This window comes from Chamaea fasciata, unplaced genomic scaffold, assembly GCF_029207755.1.
Source record: "Chamaea fasciata isolate MVZ Bird 193981 ecotype frontalis unplaced genomic scaffold, bChaFas1.0.hap1 SCAF_14, whole genome shotgun sequence".
NCBI lineage: Eukaryota > Metazoa > Chordata > Aves > Passeriformes > Sylviidae > Chamaea > Chamaea fasciata.
The window spans coordinates 11,912,353-11,934,374 of record NW_027094099.1 but is presented as its reverse complement, the minus strand read 5'-3'; the positions used below and the strand labels follow the sequence as shown (position 1 = coordinate 11,934,374).

Here is a 22,022-nt window from a genome sequence, read left to right as displayed (position 1 = left end):
GACGGTGCTAATCCCACACATGGCAGCATTAATAAGGAAAGCCTGCATGAGTGAGAGAATCAGGATCAGACCCTTCATTGAAAGATGGCTTTTCTCCTGGTGCCTTGCCAAAATGGACATGGTATTTGGTTAGCCCGATGCAATGCACCACATTTTTGTGAAAGGGTCAAGAGAAATGCAAGCTCTAGAGACAGAATGTGAAATCTGACATGACCCTGAGAGGCTGCCCCATCAGGAACACCAGAGAGGCTGTGTATGTCACTGCTTCTTGGCATGACACGGCCTTTTATCTCAAGGCAGCTCTACAGGCTGGTACTTGCCTGTGAGAAAAGGCCACTTCTCCTAGTTTCTTTTGGAACAGGTAGCACTATTGCAGCACCCTCGGAGTTTTTTTGAGAGACTGATTCACGCAATGGAGAAACAAAACCCCTACCCCATTTCTTCTGCAAGTCTCAGACAGAGCCTAGCCACAAGCAGTGGAATGAGCGAAGTGCAGAGGCTTGAAGCCATGAGTTCATCTGGGTGCAGGCATCCGTGTTCAATGTTTCCATCTGCCCTCAAAACCAATGGCAAGAGAAAATCTAGGGCACCGAGGCAGCTGTCTGTCAAGCTCACAAACTCCGCCCAAAACAGCCCATGGTCTCAGTGTAGACACAGGAGAAAGACTTGCGCCTAAGCAGTAGCTGTGTGTGAGCAGCAGCTGGGAACGCTGGCTGGGGTCACAGGGGTTTGTTGGGCAATGCTTGTGCCATCACCCAAAACAAAGGCCTCTTCTGATGGCTCCCATGCTTCGGTGAAATCCCTTCACCTCACAGCAACAGCTGAGCTGTATTTCCATCCTCGTTGCAGGCAGTGACCCTCGATGGAGCAGATTTAACCACGGAGGTGTTCTACAAGAGCGGCCTCGATTACCAATTCCTGTGCCACGGCAAGGGCCAGACAGGCCAGGGCTGCCACAACTACAGAGTGAGGTTCTTGTGTGGCAAATCTGGTACGTGCCCCACCACTAAAAGCCAGAACAGAGAACAGCAGAAATCCTGTCCTCCCATGACTGGATCCTTTTTCCGAGCTAAATCTTTGGCTGGGCTATAGACACGAACTCAGATAGAACGGTAGAAGATTTATCTCAGGAATAATTCCTGAGCACTAACAGAAGCAGCAGGGTGGTTTTTCAAATACCCAGCAAGGCTGTGGGAAATATTTAGCAAGTTCTTTCCTGTAAATTCTTTTACAAAAACATTTTGGGATGACGTAGGATTAGTCAATCAGAATGTGTGAAGACAACAGGGTTTGAAACTTAAACTTCATTTTGTAGTCAATCATTCCAGCTCCACTGTCCTTAACCCGGTCATTAGACAGGTCATTAGGATTTTTGGTGCTGGCAGGAAGAGAAGGGTGGCAGACTGTTGTTTTGCTGGAAAAAAACATCATCAGGTTAAAGACCCCTTGGCTGCTGTAAACAACAGTGCCCAGCACCCACAAGAGCTGCTGCTAAGTGGGTGTGGTGAGAATGAGCCACTAAGAGCTACATTTAAATTTATCCTGGGGTTAGTGGAAAATCCACCTGCCTGCAACTAAAGAAAAATACTTTTCCTGTTTTCTTGCTTGCCAAACCAAAGCCAGTAAAAAAACATGTTTGGAGGAGTTAACTTTTTTTCTTTTTAGCATGAGAAAATCATAATATTTGGTGGCATTCCAAGGAGGGGTGTGGGGGGAAGAAAGAAGAAGGAGCAAGCCTTTTCTGATAAGATTGACTGAATTCTCCACCCTTGCATTTTGGGTTTTCAGTGAAACCAAAGCTCACAGTAACCATTGACACCAACGTGAACAGCACAATCCTGAACTTGCTGGATGATGTGAGCTCATGGAAACCTGGGGACAGGCTGGTGGTGGCCAGCACTGACTACTCCATGTACCAGGCAGAAGAGTTCCAAGTGCTGCCCTGCAGGACCTGCAGACCCACCCAGGTCAAGGTGGCAGGTGAGGTGCTTCATCTTATCCCTCTGGTGTTGCAGTTCACAAATTCTGTCATTTGCACCAGGTGACTCCAAGAAGAATTGACAAATGTTGAAAGACACCTGAATCTGATGGCTGGTTGTTAGATGCTTTTGGGATACATAACTTTCATGCTTGAAAACCATCTAACTTGATTTTGGTTCCTTTCTGCCTTCTCTTTTTATAGGTGACTCCATTTTTGTCCCCAAACACGCTATTGAGTGGGTGAATTTACTTAAGAGGAACAGATACAGGTTATGTATTTGAGAATTTCAATAACTGTGTTTGAAATACCACTTCCTAGAAAGTAGATGAGCATGGCTGATGTGAAGAGTGAGCTAGGGCAGGAGCAGACTGTGAGAAACTGTAAGGTTATGAAGTAATTTCCAGCTGGCTGCTTTCCTAAGTTTCATTTAACAAGAACTGTAATCTTACAGTTTAGAAATGCTGTTTTGTATTACTGAAGCTACTGTTTCCCGTTTACCGTGTCTCCAGAGAGTATTGCTTAGAGGTGATGCATTAACCAAACATTTCTGGCGGCCAGTGAGTTGTCCTGAGCCACTGCACTGGGGAGATGGAGTGGCAGGGTGCTGTCAGAGAGAGCCTGAGAAGGAGGAGAGAGTGGGAGCCTTTGTAGAGCCCCAGCATTTTCCTCTTGTAGGTGACCAGCTCAAATGCAAAACAAATTACTTTTGATTAATAGATTTTGTAGTCCAGTGATTGTAGAATGGCCTCTGGACACCAAATCCAATTAAGAAGCATAACCATGACGAGGCACAGACTATTACCAGCAAGAGCACAAAACTGCAATCCAGAGTGGGAGATTTAATCTTCACTTGAGTCTGTGAAGTTCTTTCCCTTCTAGAACCTTGTTTTGGCACACTGATAAGCAGAGCATGGAAATATCACATGAACTGCCCCTTGTGTGAATAGATGAGGATTTTTTTGCTTCTATAACTTACAAAAGCAAACATTATTTTACAGTATAAAAGTCTGTAGTAGATGAGGCTGTCTTTCAGAAGCAGCATCTGCCTGGTGGTAAATCATGCCTGTACTTTATCTTTGCTTGCACACTGCTGTTTCTCTAGGCAGAGGTCTTGTCTGCATTTACAGTAAGACCTTTCTGAGAAACCATGAGGGCACTTGGAGTGTACAATGCACCAGGGAGTTCACTCAGTTCTCTGAAATGACCCACTTCAGCATTATCTCTGATGCAACTTCTTCTGGAAGGTACCAATATACTTCCTTTGGCAGCTGCCTCCCCACAGAGCTTTGGCCATTCATTGTTGGAGATGTGCATTAGGCCAAGAAAAATGTTATTCACTGTCTGAATGTATCATAGTCTTATGACTTCAAATGTCTAATGCTTTCAAAGAAGACATATTTCCAAGCTGAATATTTTTTCTTGAGTAGCTTTTGAGCTGTTGGACCAAGACTGGTATGATACAAGTCACATCATGAAGATGGTCTTGGAAGATTGCCAGTAAAAATAAAGATGGTGTTGGAGTCTTGGGCTTCCCATAATCTAATGGATCTGTGGAATTCATGTAGTTACATTCATCTTCTGCAGCAGTGACAGCTAGCTTAGTTTAAGGAAACAAATAATGGGTTAAAAACAGCAAAAAAGTTCATGTGAATTTCAAGTAAAGAAGCAGTGGAAACACTTGTTAAAGCAATTGTGCTTCTGGTCTCCAATTGCTCTTTAGGAGAATTAGGACATTCCTTTTATTACCACAAATGACATGAACACCAGGGCCAAAGTCTCTCCTTTCTTATATCCAGGCAACTCCACTGACGTCAATGGGATTTCACTGATTATATAAATCCAGGCAGAATTTAGTCCAGTTATAAAATTCACTTCCAACTTTCTTGTAACAAAAACACATTCACACTAGAAAACAAAATAAAATCTGCCTAAGTTCAGTCTAGATGAAAAAAAACCTGGCAAGGATGAGATGTCCCCTGTCTTGAGGAGCCAGGAGGTCCCTGAGCTGCTCTGTGCCTGGCCATGGTGTAACTTCACCCACTGCCCTGTGCCATGACATGCAATTGACCAGAATAATGATCACTAATGGCCCCTGGTCTTAGCACAGGTGAGCAGCCCTGGCACAGCCTGGCCTTGTGTGCCTGGGCCAGGCTTGTATTTGGGGGTAGAACATTCATCATAAATGTCTGCCTGCCTTTTGCTACGGAGGTAGGCAAGATTGCCTTGCTCCTTCTGAGAAAAACCTTCCACACAGACATTTATGTACAGGGTCTCAGAGGGATGTCATTTGTAATAAGTGAAAAGGCTTAATTTTCCTAAGAGGTTTAGTTTTGCAGCTGAGAACTCCCAAAAGTTTGCCCTTTGAAAGACAAATGATAAAACCATTCCTACCCATGATGATTTATTTCTCTTTTAATCTTTTTTTTCCTTTCTATTTATTTTTAAAATGAAACCTAAATGTCAGATCTGAACTACTTAAGAGTCTCTTTGTTGTAAAAAAGGCAGAAAACCTCTGCTTTGAGGACAGACAGTTTGGTGTGGCAGCCACTTGGCATACCAAGGTTTAATATAATTTATGCTATCATAGTTTAATAGTATTTTAATAGACATGGTTTAGCATATTGTGCCAAATAAGTCAAACTCATTAGTTAGCTCATGTCCTATTTATATTTGATACTTCCTGCTGAAACTCATACTTTCTTTACTGGCTAGAAATGGATTGATTAGAGCTTTTCAAAAGAACTTAAGGGAGTTAATACTCAATTGTCATCAGGCTGTAGGAGGATTTAGTTATTTAACTATGGACATCTGCAAATCTCAGTGTAGAAAGTGAGGGAGGGCACACGGGCTCTAATCTTTTGTGCTCTTTTACTGGAGTAACTGCCCTAATGTAAAAACTGTGGCTCCCATGGGTAAGTATGGTTTGCATGAGGACCCAGATCTGCAGGTCCTGCTCCCAGTCAAATGGTCACTAACTCAAATGGAACTTTTTCTCCACTTGCTTTCTTTGTTTAGCTCTCTCTCTCTTTTTTTTTTTTTTTCTTGTCGTTTTTGTGCCTAGATTATTTTCACTGTGGGAACAGATTAAAACTGTTTGATCTTCCAACTTCACAAGGTTTGGGGAGGGACAACAGTGCAGGGAAAAGGGAGGGAGGAGGAAGAGAGGAAGGAAGGAAGGGTTGTGTTGTTATGATAGAACTGGATAGTAGGAAAGATCAATTATTTTGTCTAGTTTCCCTGGGAAACAAGTCTTATCTTCATCTTGGTTGCTCTGTGTGAAGTTTCTACTAATGCTGATAAGTTTCACCATGGAACAGAAATGATGAAATGGTCTTTTGTGCTCCTATATGCTCTTGATAAAGGATGAAAAAACTATTCGTGCCTGGCATAATTACTCCAATTATCCCACATACTGATGAATCTGAATTCAAGCACACATCCCTTAAATCCTGCTTATTGGGTTGCAAATACTAGAGAGATAAGGAGTTTACTGTGATCTTGTTCATGCAGAGAACTTTGAATTAAAAGTATAAATATGTAGTTGTCTCACAAATTCACAGCCTGTGTCAGCATACATCTCGTGCTGTAAGGATGGGAGAATTTACTCCACTATCGAAATTCAGATATTTTTAGAGTTCTGTTTAGAAGTTGGCATAATTTTGGCTGGAACTTGGCAAAAGCTCTTTTTTTAAGGCAACCCTGGTGCTTGGGGGCAGGGCAGGAAATCTTGTGAAACAGTCCTTTCTAACAGTCTTTCAGAGCTCCTTCTACCTTTGGGCATTGCCTGGGAGCTGAGCTGACAGAATCTCATTCAGGTTTACATAGAAGTTCATAAGGGTAGAGTTTGTGCCTGATTGCTCTATTTCTATTTGCTGAAAACCTAATTTTCCTTGTAAAAGTTATGAATTGGAGGAATATTTGTTGATTAGGACATCAGGTTGTGCTGCATGACTCAAGGAGCCAGCCAGCTCACCCAAACCATGCTGTGCTACAGGCCTGTGGCTTAGCAAACCCCATGAAGGTAATTCAGAATAATGAGGATTTGAAAGATGCCAGTATGAACATTTGTTATTAAATACAAGCAATGGGGGCATTACCATCAGTGATGACAAGTGCTTGGCAATAATGATCAATCTGTCAGATCTGGGCTGGCATCAACTGTGAGTAGAACTGACTTTAGAGATGCCATGAAGGATTTATTGTCACTGGATCATGTGGGTTGAACAGACAAATTGTGTTTAGCATTTCCCTTAAAAACTTGATTAGGAAACATCAAAAGACCATGAGACACTAGGTCTTATCCCTAGAGATCCCTAAGGAGAAAAAAAAAGACTCTTTAGAGAAAACAAAAATCCTCCAGGAGAATCTCAGCTTTACTTTATCTTCACCAAATCCAGACCTTCAAATGCCGGTTTCACTTCTCAAAGGGAGATTTAGCAGTTTGGGCCATTTAGAGCCAAGGGATTTAGGAATGAATGAGTGTACCTGGGAGGGTTTTCTGAGAGACGTAACTCACCAGATCTGAGCACTCTTCCACATTTGCAGCAGTTGAAATAGTTTTATAATCCCACCCTTCCCAGGTTTGATAAGGCCCAAGACCCAGGTTTTACAGCTGGGTTCATATGTGGCAGGTTTTCCTTTGCACAGTTTGGAGAAACTCTGCTTTGAATTGCTTTGTTGACATAAGCATGCCCTTGATGGGTGGATCATCTATGTTTATTTTAATGTATGTTTCCTTTTAGTAATTACCTTGTCCTTACCAACAACTGACTTCAGTAGTCACTGTCTTGAATAATAAGCATGGAAACGTGCTGATATTTTGCTGAATCAAGACTTGCACCAGGCTAGCCCACATATTAAGGAAGTTTTCCTTGTAAATTTGCATTGTGCTAAGTGGAGGCACTGCTATGACACAACTAGCAGCAAAGCCAGGGAGTTTTTCCTGGTCCATCATCTGGGTCTTTTGTGGGGAGACGGGATCTGTGTCACTGCAAGGCTGTATTTGGTTTAGATTACAATATGGCACAAGCCTGGCAGGGAAGTCAGTCTCTATCCATGAGGGATGGAGCAAACCCTAACCCAAAGGAGGAGAAGGTGAATCAGTGACCTCAGGGCTTGTTAGTGGTTGGGAAATCACAGCACTGGCTTTGCTGCTGAAGCAGCAGCACATTCCTCCCACTTTCAAAGCACAGGATTGCCTTTTTAGTATCCAACCACTTCAGTGCCCCTTTGCAAACCCCTTGCCCGTGATCAGTGCCCAGGGTCTCAGATATCCTGGCTGGTCTCTGGGAAGGCTCCATGTGCCAGCTGTGAGCTGCAGCCAAACTTCAAACTTGTACCTCTGTGGAGCGAGACACTGCCAACCTCGTGTGAACTCCCTGAACTCACCGCAGAGCAGACTCTTTTGTGGGTTTTTTCCCCACCCACCACCAAACATGCCCCAGGCAGCTCCCTGGCAGTGCCACGTGTCTGTAAGAGCCCCTCACAGTGCTCCTGGTCCCATGGGAAGTGCCCGATGTTGTAGTGCTGGTTCCCAGCAGTCATTTACAGCACACAAGGGCTCCCATGCCAGGCTCTGGCTCCCACCACAAGCTTCTTTCAGCCCCTTTGCTGCAGGGAGCTTGAATTTCTGTCTGCCTTGAGAAGTGGTTTGTTTTTCAAAACCCTATTAAAGGAGCTATTATTCAAAATCCGCTTTTACTTTGGAAGGGGATTGCTTTCCGTCTCTCCTTTTATCTGCAAACATGTCAAATCAGCAAAAGCATGGAGTGAAAAACATGCACCCAAGAAGTTATATTTAGAAACTGGTTAGTCCGTGTTTAACATTCCTGTCAGTGCTTACCCTGTTTTGCATGTCTGGACTGGTGTTAAATTAAATTAAATACATGCAAGCATGACATTTATTATTCTAGAGCTCAGCGCAGGAATAACAAAACTGCCTATCTAATTTCACTGCCACAAATCCTGGAGATGTGGCTTCAAATAGAATGTTCTTATGATTATCTAAAATTCTTCCTGCATTTCAGTAAATCAAGGAGAGGTCAGCTCCGGGGAAAACTGAAAAATAACAGCTTAAAAATGGTTCTATAAGGAGAGACTGTGCTCCTTCACAGACTCACTCAAGGCTCCAGCATGGAGTGTCCTCATGTGGAGGGTACTCACTGCAGTGGCTTTTTCTGTGTAGATGAATAAAGGGAGCAAAGCTGCTGGCTTTGGGATGGGTTGAGTCTGGTTTTGGCCACACACCTGATGAGGTTCATTGGCTGCAGGGCAACAACACAGGCATGGATAAGCCCAAGACTCTCTAGGGTGACAACTGGAGAGTGGGTGAGATGCAAATCCAGGGGCCTTTGCAGCCCCTCATTTCTGAGGTGGGCATGCAGCTCTTTGGCCATCACCACTCCTCCAGTTAACAGAGACTGTTTTTCACAAGATCAGATGGTTTTGAAGGCAGAGGTGCCAAGACGGAAGGCACATGTTGTGGTGTGAACCCTGTTCCCACAACGCAGCAGTCTCAGAGCAGGGCGGGGCACTCACCCTCCCCAAATCCCAGTATTGCCATCAAACTACACTGCTTCCAGCTTCAGGAGAAGGGGGAGTGAATGGTGGTTGTTTGTCTTTTTTATACAGGCAAAGCATCATGTTTTGGTTTAAAATAATATTGTTTCAGTGTTCAAAGTCCTCCCCTTGACTTGGCACTTCTGCTAAAGCATAAAGTACTTTGCAGCGATAGCCGGTCTTCAGGCTTGCCATTTGTTTCTAATTAAGGATTTGAATGATTCCATGGAAATTAAATACATGCAAGTGTAGCATTCCTTAAAGTTCAGTGTTTACTTAAAGAGTTTATTACTTATTTTTACTGGAATAATACAGAAGGGAGTCAGTAAGATGAACCTTTTCCCAACTGACTTTTCTCTGCAAAAACCTGCGGAAGGAAGGAGGTAGTCGGAATATGTTTGAATGAAACTACAAAAAAGAGATGCTTTGCTTTCTAGACATCCCCACTGCTTGGACTTCCCCCCTTTCTGGTCAGGCCAGGGAAAGTTTTCTGTGCTTTTAACCCCTCCGTGGAGGAGGGTGTCCATGGAAGATATTATGAGCAACGTGGCTTGGCAATGGGAGGTGTGGCATGGGGTAGATGGAAGATCCCATTGTCTCTGACTACACCAGGGCAGGAGGAAGCCGTGGGAGCAAGTTGGAGAAATGAGAGTAGATCTAAAATGGAGAGGTTTGGGAGGACAGGGAGTTGGAGGTTTTACAGTCAACGGACTTGGTGAGGGGCTGTGATTGTCCCAAGACACAATTTTTACAAGGCTTCCTGCCCACTCTGCTCCTTGCTTGCATCAACAGCCACAGTGCTAGCAGGATCTGACTGATGCTTGCCTGAAGTGTAGTGTTTCGGGATCTGAGCAGCTCCCTGTGTCTTACTATGGGAAATGCTGTGTTAACTTTGGTGACCTTTGGTAACCTTTAGACTTTTCAGTAGCTGCATCATCAGGGTTTTTTTTGCATTGGATGTTCATACACAGTTGGTTGTAATCCAAACTACGCAGCTCCTTTTCATGGTAGGAAATGTGTTTTGTCCAGACAGACTGTTGGTTTAATTCTCTGGAAAAATGAAGCAACCTAAGACTGAAAATCCCACTTTCTCCATTGCAAATATCTTACCAAGACCTTGTGTGTCACCTGTGCTCCAGCCTTCCCTCCTTTGAGGCGCCAGCCAACAGTTTGTGCTGACTTGGTTGCTCCTTTCATTAGCACACCAGCCCCACCACTGGAAGCTCTGGGGAAGGCAGCAGCACCGGCAGAGTAATGCTGACCCTGGATCTGGTTCCTTTAGGGAAAGCCACATACCTGCACATGGGCGAGGTGGTCGATGGTGTCGACATGCGGGCGGAGGTGGGGCTGCTGAGCCGCAACGTGGTGGTGATGGGCGAGATGGAGCAGCAGTGCTATGAGTACAGCAGCAAGCTGTGCTCCTTCTTTGATTTCGACACCTTTGGGGGACACATCAAGGTAAGGCTGGGGCTCTTTGCTTGTCCTTTCCTCCTTCCAGCTACACTTTCACATACTAAGGAAGTCAAGATGCAGGAAGGGAAAAATTCCTCACTAGCCATTGGGCAAACAAGCTCTCCCCACAGCACAGCAGATCCACCCTCTGGCTGCTGCCTGTCCTTTGGCTTTGAAGTGCATGTCATGCCCCTGCAGACATTGCTCAGCCAGTGAGACTGGTGATCAACACACCTGAGATAAAGTCTCCACATCCCAATCCTAGTTTTCCCTAGATTCTGGTAGTGCTCAGCCCAGGAAGTTCGATTTGAACCCAGCTGGCTGAAACCCATGGAAAATGATTAATATAAATTGCTTTCCTTCTACAATTAAGTTAAATGTGTCTATGGCAGCTGTGGAGAAATCAAAGAGCAGCTCTGGTCTCCTTAGCCACCAAACACAGATACAGATACAGTGCAACTCTTCCTATGCCTCTGTTCCCTCTCCTTGCCCTCAAAAGACTTTTGTGTTTCTTGACTGTCGTTCTTTTGTTCTCCAGATTGGTCTTGGTTTTAAGGCTACCCACATTGAAGGTCTAGAACTGAAATACATGGGCCAGCAGACAATGGGGCATTACCCAATTCATTTCCATATGGCTGGAGATGTGGATGAGAAAGGAGGCTACAACCCTCCGACGTATGTGAAAGACACGTCCATCCACAACACCTTCTCCCGCTGTGTCACAGTCCATGGATCCAATGGTTTACTGGTAAGAAGTTCCAGTGTCTGCCTTAGAGATAAAGACAGCAGCAAAAAACCCCTTCTTCATAGCATGAATGCAGCTTAATTATTTCAGAAGCATGTGTTTTATTGTTAAAACCAGTGCCTGACTCTTCCCACCCTGGATATCCAGGGAGTATCTCAACCTGCCAGTGTGGCACTGGGGGCTCTGTGTGACTTGGAGTGGACAGAACATTTGTCCGGGTGCTGCAGTGTCTGCAGACCAGCCCATCTCTAATGAGTAGTTGGATCTTTCTGTAGACACGGGGTTTGCTATTTAAAGGGGATAATCAGAAGCTTTAAGTATTCCTGTAATAAAGGTTTGGGTTTGCAATGCCAGTCATAACATTAAGCACTCACAGAACTGTGACTTGCCAGGGTTGCACTCCATAAGAAGAAATCTTTTAGGATAAATCTCTGGAATGGTTACCAAAAAGTTACAGCACACCAGAGATGTCAAGAACATGTTCAGATTCTCCCCACGTCTAGGGGTACCTTTGTTTTTGGGATAAGGATGCTGGACCTGCTGTTTGTGAACAGAGAAGGACTTGTGGGTGGTGTGATGGTTAGCGGCTTCTTTGGCATAGTGACCACAAATAGCAGTTTTCAGTTCTTGGAGGAGTAAGGAGTGGGGTCAGCAGAACAGCTGCCCTGGATTTCCAGAGGGCAGAGTTTGGCCTGTTTGGAAACCTGGTTGACAGAGTCCCTTGGGAGGCAGGTCCTGAAGGGCAGAAGAGTCCAGGGGGACTGGATGATCTTCAAGGAAATCTTTAAGGTGCAGGATTTCTCTAGGCAAAGGACTCTCACCCATTCAGTGAAATGGCAGTGTATTCCAAAAGGAAAAATGTGTCCAAGCCCTGAAGAGGAGAATTTGTAGTGTCAAGAGCTCTGCTGCTATATATAACAGAATTTTAAGTGGAAACATATCATTGGCAGTTGTAACCTGGATGGTCACTGTGCATTAGGAGTTCATACCTCTAGAAGTGCCAGTGTTGGAAGGGAGAGTCCCAGGCATAATTAAAATGCACAGAAGTTGAACAAGGACACTTAAATTGCAGTTCCAGAAGCAGAACAGCTTTTATCTGCTATTTATGAATCCGAGGTTTTGGGTTTGACCTCTGTTCTTCTAAGTTTATAACATGATCTTGAAACCCTACCAAATGAACGTGGCTTCTGAATTAAAGGGACATTTTACTGTATAAATTATGTAAGTCATTCAGGGTCCTGTGGCATTTGCCCAGTCTGAAGCTGCCAGTAGAAGGGCTGAGTACACGATTAATGTGCAGAGTGGCAGGGCAGCACTGCAGGCGTCATTTGTCACACTGTGATGGGCTGTCACTAGTGGCACCACAAACACATCCTCTGGCTGCACAGAGGCTACACAGCTGCTGAGGAGCTGCAGCTGCTTCTGGATCTAATGGGAGATCTTCATTCCCTGTTGCCAAACCAAATACCCAGAGCCTGGCATTTTCCTTTTTGGTCAGATGGATGGGTTCGTGCAGAGAATTTGGAAATAGTTTTGTCTCTTGTGCTTCCTTTGGGCAACAACTGTGCCATGGGGGGATCCGTGGCATAGGAATCCATGTGTTTAAAGTTTTCTCACCAAGATGGTAGAGTAAAATTTAGACAGGCTGATGAAAGCAACTTGATTCTCTTGCTGTTATTGAACAAGCACAATTCCCTAAATCCCTAAACAATTCCCTACTTTGCCTCCATGACAAGGCACCCAAGAGAAATCTTATAATTTAGGGCATTAGTTAGTCAGTATAATCCCTCTTGATTTTAGTTTATCAAAATGTGGGAATATGAAGCTCTACCTATACTTGTTTTGTTTTGGTTTTTTTAACATCATCATTATTGCTGAGGCTGAAAAGAAAGCCCCAGTGGACTAAAGAAATCTGATCAAGTTTGTTCAGTTGCATCACAGAAACATGCTCCAAATGTTGCATCACTTAGGTGTTGTTTCATGGCGCTGATACACATCTGCAGTCAGCAGCTCCCTGCCTTGTTTCATCAGGCGATCCCACCACAATCTCCTCATCTGCTTTCTGACTCTAATTTCCTTCCTTTCCTCTTCCTTCTCCCCGAAATATATTCAAAGACACCCACATGGGTCTCTGATGACTACAGTAGTTATTAAATACATTTCCCAGTTGCCTATTATCTTTTTACTTGGGCAGCACCACCTGTTTCTACATGCAGGAGCACCATTCCTGCCAACGGAGATGAACGCTGTCTTTCCCAGGCAACATTCATTCCCTCTGAGATCAGGTAGATCCAAAGTGTACTTTGCTGAGGGAAAATTTGCCTTAGTGATGTGGACAAACCACACTTTGGAAATAGCCGTACAAATTCTAGCTGGACTATTAAACCTCAGCATAGCACAGCACTTAATGATATTCTTGACATTAAGCTGTTGATTTCAGAGTGTTGTAGAGTACCTGTGAAAGTGTTTTAATAAATGGGAGAGGGGCATCAGTTGTTTTTCACTGTCATTAAAGCAGGCAGGTAATTTACATACAGGCTCTCCTGCTTGCTTTGCTGTCACTTTTTCTCATGTCACTTCAGAGATACTCCTAGATACTGAAAAGTCTAGGAGAAAAGAGTATCCAGTTATTTCTGATGTCAGATATTTTTCTGTGGGTCGGCACAGTCTGTTAGAAGCAGCTGTCTCAATGTAAGCTCATGTCATTGATGGGTTATTCTGCACTTGCATGTAAATTCATATTAGCTGAGAGGCACAGAGGGTCCTTCTGGAAACAAATCTGTAGAAATTAGTTTCTCAGCATAATTATTGTTTTAAAATGCAATGGTTACCCAATTTTCTGCAATATATTGGCCAAAACCCCACCTAGTTACACCACTGCAATCCCAGGGATGAAACTTTGCTCTGATTCCCGCTCTCTCCACTGGATCCCAGTGTGCAAGCTAAAGCTGAAGCAGCCACTGGGGAAGGAAATTAAATGGAGGTCAGTAAATAGTCTGGCAGGATCCAGGGGGAGACCTGTACTTCGTGGAATTAGAGGTTGTGCTATCTAACAGCTTCAGTGGTACCTGCTTTTACTAATCCAGCTATACTTCACAGCATGTTTTGCCAGGAGGGCCATTATCTGGCTCTAAATTACTCACAGAAAATGTAAGATTATGGACTATTAGCAAGGTTTTAATCAAAGAAAATAAATACATTAGAAGAGTGATTTTGGAACAAGCATCTTGTTTGCTATCCAAGCGTTTCAGTAGTAGGCTTGTGCATGAAAACAGGCACAGGAAACAAGTCCGAGGTGACTGAGATGGCTTATGGGGAAATAATTAATCAAAGATAGAGTGACAAATGCCTGAGGGACCAGATTCCTGGCTGATAACTCCCTCTTGGTCTGTGGGCTTTCAGGGATGAATTAGAACAACAGGCTGGCTCTGAGCCTCTCTGCCAGTGCACTGCCCTCTCTCACCCTGCTCCTGTTCTCTCTCACTGTTCTGGGGGATGGGATCCCCTGGGACAGCACTCCCCTGCCTTGCCCCAGCTGAGTGTGGTCACTGCAGGTGTCCATGTCCCTGTCCTCGTACAATGTTGTTCTGGCTGGAAAGATAAGTGGCTGAAGTGGCAAACATTTCTCTAGGGAAACTGCTTCCATCATCTAAATGTCCCAACACCATGGCGTATGTCTCTTTGGTTTTACTGTCCTGTGAGAGAAAGCTAATAGGATTGGGTGGCAGTTTCTTGGGAATTCTGACACCTCTGTGGTTCCTCTACATGTTGGACACCTTCTGAATGTTGCTCGCTCTCCTAAAGTGTTCTGTCCTGTAAACCTTTATCAAAACAAGGCTGGGATAGGTCATTCTTGTAAGGGGGTTCAGTTTAGTAAATATGTTTTACACCTAAATAAAGAAGGCTAAACCTTGCAAAATCTATCATTTTATTAGACCAGGGAAGTTAGCAGTGGATTTCAGTGAGGTAGCTCAATGGAATGTACAATTTTTTAGGTAATTTTAGTAGTGTTTAATTTACTGTGATGACTTGTGCTCAGAGATTTGAGTATTACACTGGAGCATGGATGCCACATAATAGAAGTCTGTGTGGTTGTAAGCTGGTAATAGATTTGGCAAGCAAAGTGTTTGTTCTCATGTGAAAACATATTTGTAATCATTTCAACACTAATCCTGGGATTTTATTTGAAATTGGTGCTCCTTGCCTCAGGAATGAGGCATGAAGGTGGCAAAGAAGTCTCAAGTCTGTTTACAAAAGCAATTCCAATACTTGAATGCCCAAGCACTTGGTCTCTCAGTGACACCATGATGAGCAGGTCTTCTATCCAGGCTGATACTGCCCTTTGCCCCCTGACAATTACTGGTTCATCAGAAGCATTTAGAGGAAAACATTTGTGGCAGGTTAACCTTTGCTAGGGAGGTTTCCTGAGTCCAGGGTGATTGATGGGTGGTGGCTGATGGGAACAGCAAGGAAAGAGCCCAGGAGATCCAGATCTTCCCCTGGTCAATGGAGACCTGAAATTAATTTTCTATATCCCAGATATATCCACTGACAGCTGACTTGCTTTTGCTTGACATTTTCTGCATGTCCAGGGGCTGTTGCTTCCCCTCTTGTCCTATCCTTTGGCTTCAAACTCACATTTCTGCTCTCAAATTATCCAGGGGTGTGAGGGGTGTTGTTCTGTCCAACCAAGGGTGTCCTGATGTTAACAACATCCAAACCAAAACAGAACAGCATTGATTAACACCAGCTGATTTGTCTCAGGGTCAAGCAAAGCTTCTGTCAACAACTGGAAAACAAAGATCAGGTCAAACCTAAAACAAACCAGCCTGTCTGGAAAACAACTTTCTGTCTCTCTGATAGCCTGGAAAAATATTTTTTCATCTCAGCTGCATTTTTGAGTTGCATTTTATGTAGTTGCTCATGTAACTCCACATCAAGATCAATGAGCCCAGATGTGATTTGAATGTCTAATTCCTCTCCTCATCCCCCACCCTGTGATTTTTCCAGCCTCATGCTAAGACAGTCTCTGATTTCACAGGCAAACAAAAGAATGGAATGAGCATTTCCTAGGTGATGACAAATTCTAATCAAGTGTTAGAGTTATTGCTTAGGCTATAAGCTCCTAAGGGCTGAGAGGGATCTTGCTTTTGGTTTTGGTTATAGATCCTGAGTTCAAAAGGATTCTGAGGCTCCTGGGTGCCATCACACTAAAGTGTGTTCTAATTGTGCAGTGGCTGAGGCACAAAACCTTAACACTGCCCTTTGTTTTGTACACGCAGGTGAAGGATGTGGTGGGTTATGATGCTCTGGGCCATTGTTTTTTCACGGAGGATGGGCCAGAAGAGAGGAACACGTTTGACCACTGCCTCGGGCTGCTGGTGAAACCCAGCACGCTGCTCCCCTCCGACCGTGACAGCAGGATGTGCAAACTGATCACAGAGGGAGCTTACCCAGGCTACATCCCCAAGCCCAGGCAGGACTGTAGGTGAGTGGGAGCCTTCCTTTTCTCTCCCTTCTCCTTGCAGGACTTAGCCAGAGCAGACAGCATTCTGTGTGTGTGATTGTGTAGACATCGGTAGGGGTCTGAGCTGTTTGCCCCGAATTCGGGGGAGCAGTTTCCTTGGGGTCTTTATCCTTGTGCTATTCAGATGCCTACAGACCTAGGTGTGTACTTTTAACAGTACTTTTGTGTACTTTTAAGTACACCTAGGGGTGTACTTTTAACTTTTTGCATGAAGTCCATTGGGATGGTTCCCACCTAAAATATTGTAAATCTTTCTTTCAAAGTGTGCAGCCCTGCCTTGTGCCTTGTGAAACCTTGAACCCAATGGCTCAGCAAAATTTGCTGAGTTCAGAATGGGCCATATTCTGACATTTGTGCTTAACTCAAATGGCAGCTGATTTTGAAAAGATTGCAGTATCATCCATTTCGTCCTCAGAACAAACTGAGGTTTTGTTCAAAGAAAGGGTTTTTTTAACTTTTTAGTTTGGTGAGGGAGAGGGAGGAATTAATGCAATGCTCTTTTTCACATCTGAGTTTGTTAATAAAATACACCTTATGTCCCCATTCTTAAAATAAAGGTTAATTAGTCATTGTGCTCATTTTCTGCTGATAATTCATTTAATAGTCATAGGGACATATTTTATGTGTTATTTTGAAGACTGTTACATGAATGAGCGCTTTCTAATGGAAAAGTGTTATGGTACTTCGATCTGCTCTGTCTTCCTTTATAAAAGAATTCAAGGTCTGATCAGAAGAACAGCTCATCTTGTTTTGCACTGGGCTCATCCAGCCTGGAAGTGCACAAGTACACCAACACTAATCCTAGTGCAGAGATGGGCGATGAGCACCAGCTGTGGCTCCATCAGCCTGGGAGAGGCAGGCAGAGAACTGCTGCTAGGAATTTAAACAACAGGATTGTGCCAAATGACACTACAACCTGCCCAATCCATGTGGCTCTGAAGAACAGGATTAGGCTGAAAGGCAGGTCACTGTGGAAATACACTGTCCTTGCCCTTGCCTGCGCAGCAGGAGGTGGTCTATAAATAACCCAAATTTGTTTATTTCTAGGCCAGTCCCACGCCCAAAATAGAAAAAAATTTGCTATGTTTTCATGATAAAGTCAAACAAATGGAAATGCATCAGTAAAATCAGTTGGCCTAAAACCCCTGTGAAGTCCCTCATGGCAAGATTAAAATAGACATAAGGGATCCACAGGTTCATATCCTGCAGAAGGGCAAATCTCACCCAGCAAATTTAGGGGACAGTCTGCTGGCTGTTAAGTGCTGGATGTTTGCCATGCCTGTTGGTTAATGAATTCTGTATGTCACAGGGTGGACAGTGATGGATGGATTGATCTGTAGTCCTTGATGGGAATCTTTCAATTAAGAGTCTTTTATGTGCATTAGACAAATGGAATGCTTTTTGTCCCTAAAGAAATGTGCAGGAGGGTGGGAGCAGATAAAGTTAATCAATCACAGCAGCTCTTGGAAAAGGCAGGTATGGGGGTACACTTGGAAAGCCTTTAATGGGCAATTCATTGGGTTCCTTGATTAAACAAGTCTCTAATGAACCCAAGGGCTTATGTGGGGGCAAAGTTCTTTTCTGTGACTTGTGCAACAACATATTTACCTTATCATAAAATATGATTGACATCTGACAGCTTCACAGCAGGCTTGGAATTGCAGTCAAAATTCCTCATTTAATACTTGGTGTTTTAAAAGATAAGGCCATGTTCTCTGTCATACCACAGAGAACATGAGGTATGAGACAAAACACATTCCTCGCGCCCCTAGGCAGGACTCCTTATCTGGGGAGGTATCAGCCCTACCTGCACTGGGCGAGTTTATGGGTGACTCTGGTGTGTGCTCAAAGTGTCATTTTTGTGTTATTCTTTGTTTTCCTGACCTGCAGTGCTGTGTCCACCTTCTGGATAGCCAACCCACACAACAACCTTATAAACTGCGCAGCTGCTGGATCTGAAGTGAGTGCACAAGTTTCTTATTTGGTAACAGCTCAAGCCAGTGACAACCCTGCAAGGCTGAAGGAGGCTCTCACTGGAATAAAACCTGCTTTTGTGACACAGACATTTTTGAAGCCACTTGATTGAGACACACATTAATGTGGCTGGTGCCACCAGTAAAAATAATGGTTTTACTTTTGCTCCACACTTCTTGCCACTTGCTGTTTCTAGAGCTGGATTTAACAAAATTCCACAGTGTGCAGCCTGAATAAATTAAATAAATGTGACTGGGGAGTCACAGAGAAGCCTTTGGCAATGATATTGTTGATTGCAGTACAGTAATGGTGCTCTGAAATTTCAGTCAGCCCTAATGCTAATTCCACAGGCATTTTTGGTCACATCAGGAGCCGTTATTGTCCTGAGAAGACATAAAAACAAGAAAATAAAGTCTAAAACAGAAAGATGTGGCCTTTCCAAAGCTTCCAAATCTTGAGTTCCTATATTAGGACTCCTTGATAAATTTTTAGGCAACTAAATAAAAATTATTTGATTTTTAAATTTGGAAAATCTCACTTCTGCTTCAATATTGATGCCAAAACTCATCCTTAAGGCACCCTGAAGATCAGAAGGGTGGATGCCAATGTTCATGTGTGTTAAACTCTTGGCTGCAGAGCATTAGACGGGTCAGTGGCTGTGATTTGTCCTGAAATCTTCTGGCGTACGTCTTGTGGGCCAGTGCTGCAGACCAGCAGAGCCTCATCTGTCCCTTCTCTCCCTCTCTCAGGAAACAGGCTTTTGGTTTGTGCTGCACCACGTGCCCACAGGCCCCTCGGCGGGCATGTATTCCCCCGGCTACTCCGAGCACATGCCGATGGGGAAATTCTCCAACAACCGCGCGCATTCCAACTACCGCGTGAGTCTGCACGCAACGGGAACGCCACCCTCGGAACGAACACCATCCCCTCTCTCCAGCTCCCCGGGCCTGCAAGCCGTCAGTGCCTGTGCTTGCTGCTTCACCTGGGGCTCCTGCAGGCCTGTTTGTGTCTGTAGATAAGGCAGCTCGCGGGCTGGCGCAGGAGCGCTCGGAGCCAGCCAGCACCTGCTCCGCTTGGCTCTTGGGCCTCCACAGCAGCTCTCCCCTCTGCTCAGGCTGCCTCCCTGCCTCTGTGCTCCTAAAATACTGCCTCCAGGAGCATCTGCTGGCAGCTTGTCTAATTATACACCTCAGCTGCCAATGCTGGCAGTTAACTGAGCAGCTTTCTAGAGGGATAAATATGGCCGCTGTGTCTGATCGCCTTCTCTGCTTATTTACTCCTTAGCGTGCCATGTTGTGTGTTACTGAGGGCTTTAGACTGAAGCGGAAGCTTTAAGTGTATTGGAATATATGCAATTATGAGAAAAATGCAGCTTTAGAAATTTGCAGCAATTTTGGGAGGTGTATGCAAGTCTGGATAGTCCTGGCACACCTGTTTCACATGCTGTTCTTAGGATCCTGTGGGTGATTTGGGCTTAGAACAATTGAAGGTAGAGTCTGGAGATGAAAAGAGCTGGAAAATTTATAAATATACTGTGATGATTGCAATTCTGTTTTCCTTTAGGCTGGAATGATCATTGATAATGGCGTTAAAACCACCCCAGCCTCTGCCAAGGACAAAAGACCTATCCTGACACTGATTTCTGGGAGGTAAAGTGTTCCGCATAGTTTGTTTTGGAATACTTCTCTAAAACACTGTCTGAAAGCTATGAAATTGCCCCAAGGAAGCTCACAAGAATCATTGTAATGCCTTTGGGGTGTCTCTTTCTGAGGAAAGGTCTTCACTTAGATACACCTTGCCATTTCTGACTTCATCTCTCCATTCTCCTTTATAAGGGACCCTCAACACCCCTACCCTTCTGGTTTCATCCTCATTCTTTAGCTCTGAGCTGAGCTGCCATGGATATTGCATCTGCTCTAGGGTGTTCCGTTGATTTTTGAATTTTTTAGATAAGGAAGAAAATTCACTGCCTGGTCAACACTCTCTCTGGGCAGGACTTGCTGCAAGAGTTTCTTAGGAATAAGAAATTTTAGTATTTCTTGGGAATGCTATTGCTTTTGTTCATTCTTTTAGAACCTGTTTGAACAGGGAGTGCTTATGTCATGGAGCTCATGCTTTGATTTCAGATTTCAGTCTAGTTCCAAACCTGACACTGCAGTAACAATCGCAGTTAAATACACAGTGTGATTCTTCATTTCTGGTGCTGTGCACAGCCTCTCTGTGAGGTAATGGAGTAATTTGGAAATAATGAAAACCTCTCTATAGACTGTATCATATCAGCAGACCTGCTGTGGTCTGGTGGCTTCTGAGAACCCACTCTTTCCCCAGAGCTGGCCCCAGAGGAGGCTGATGAAAGGGCTGCATTTGCACTCTTGTATCTCATTAGAGGTTGAGTCTGGCTCTTAGTTCCCAACCCCCAGACACGTAAAAGGACTTAAATACTCTCAAATTCCATAGTTTCTTTCCTAACAGACCAATTGTCTCCAGTTTCACCCTAACCTACGTTCCCCCACAACTGCATTTCTTGACAGAAGAAACCATGTAAGAAAGGAAGCCTCTGCTTAGCAGGGGAGAATGACAACTTTGTCTCCTTCTCATCTCTGAGGTGTGGGTTACCCAGACTACTGTAGTCATGCACTGGGCAAGCATTTCAGGGGTGGGATCCATCCTCCGTCCCAGGGGAGCCCAGTCAGGAGCTCAGATACCAGTTATCCACATCACCCCGGTGCCCTAGCTAGCAGCTGATGCTAAAAGATGTTCAAAAGCAAATTTTATTTACATTATTTTAATGCTCAGTTAATTCAAGTGATTAATTCAGTGATAGAAGTAGCTGCTAAAAAATAACTTAAGAGCAGCCTGCTTTTGTGAGCCTGATGCTGCTTTTCCATGCAGCTGAACACGTGCCTTGGGGAACTGCCTGCTGCCACAGGCGCAGTTAGTGGGTCACAAAAGGCAATTTCTTCCTCGCCATACAAGGGCAGGAATGGCCCTTGGAAGGCAAACAATTCATAATGCAATCATGGTTGTGCTCGGGGATAACCCACGAGCATAAACTACAGCTCAGATTATTTATTCCATTTTCCACTTTTCACGTGTCAAGACTGAACTGAATAAATGACTAAAGTTGGTCTGGCTGGAGCAAACGGCGAGCTAGGCTGGACAGTGACAGAGTTGGAGAGATTATTCTACATTCAGTTACAGCATTAAATGTCCAAGTCAGATTCTGGACCCTGTAGTGTTCCTCCAGTTATCATGGATGTGAATGAAATTGGAATCCGTCTCAAAATATCTGTACTTAACAATGCCTGGGGAATTCACAAGGGCTGATACTAAATCTGTCTCTGAAAGTAAATTCACAGTGATGAAGCTGCCAAAGCAATATTCATTTATTGGAACCCTATCAGCCTGATGCTCAGTTTTAGATTGATATGATGGCTTATTAAGCAAAGCAAAGTGCTATTGAATATCTGTTAGCAATTTGACAGCTTGGCCTCACTATTCATGGTGAGGAATGAATTTTAATCTCTGGACCATCCGTTGCTGGCACTGAGCTGGATACTCATCTGTCAGGTTTTCTAAGCTGTGTAGTGTGATGGAGGATGCTCCTCCAACAGCAGAAAGGAGTGTGGTGCCTCAGGACAGGGTAAATGACAGCCAAGCTCAGCATCACCTTGCTCAGATCCTGTGGCCCAAGCAGTGGCTGTCAGGGAGCAACTGAGGGCACACATTGCTGCAGTTTCTTCTTCTGTCGGCTTTTTTTTTTTTTTTTCTGCCAAATCAGGCCA

The 22,022-nt window shown here is 44.2% G+C and overlaps 1 protein-coding gene across 2 annotated transcripts in view; it reads left to right on the top strand.

The window, feature by feature from the left end:
• Window positions 1–22,022, top strand: part of CEMIP (cell migration inducing hyaluronidase 1) — a 102,136-nt gene that overhangs the window by 64,090 nt on the left and 16,024 nt on the right. For both annotated transcript variants that reach the window (XM_066196149.1, XM_066196148.1), the window contains exons 10-17: window positions 850–991; window positions 1,789–1,980; window positions 9,822–9,997; window positions 10,530–10,739; window positions 16,019–16,224; window positions 18,154–18,223; window positions 18,987–19,115; window positions 19,801–19,886. In XM_066196149.1, coding sequence (XP_066052246.1) covers window positions 850–991; window positions 1,789–1,980; window positions 9,822–9,997; window positions 10,530–10,739; window positions 16,019–16,224; window positions 18,154–18,223; window positions 18,987–19,115; window positions 19,801–19,886 — 1,211 coding nt within the window. The remainder of the gene's footprint in view (window positions 1–849; window positions 992–1,788; window positions 1,981–9,821; window positions 9,998–10,529; window positions 10,740–16,018; window positions 16,225–18,153; window positions 18,224–18,986; window positions 19,116–19,800; window positions 19,887–22,022) is intronic.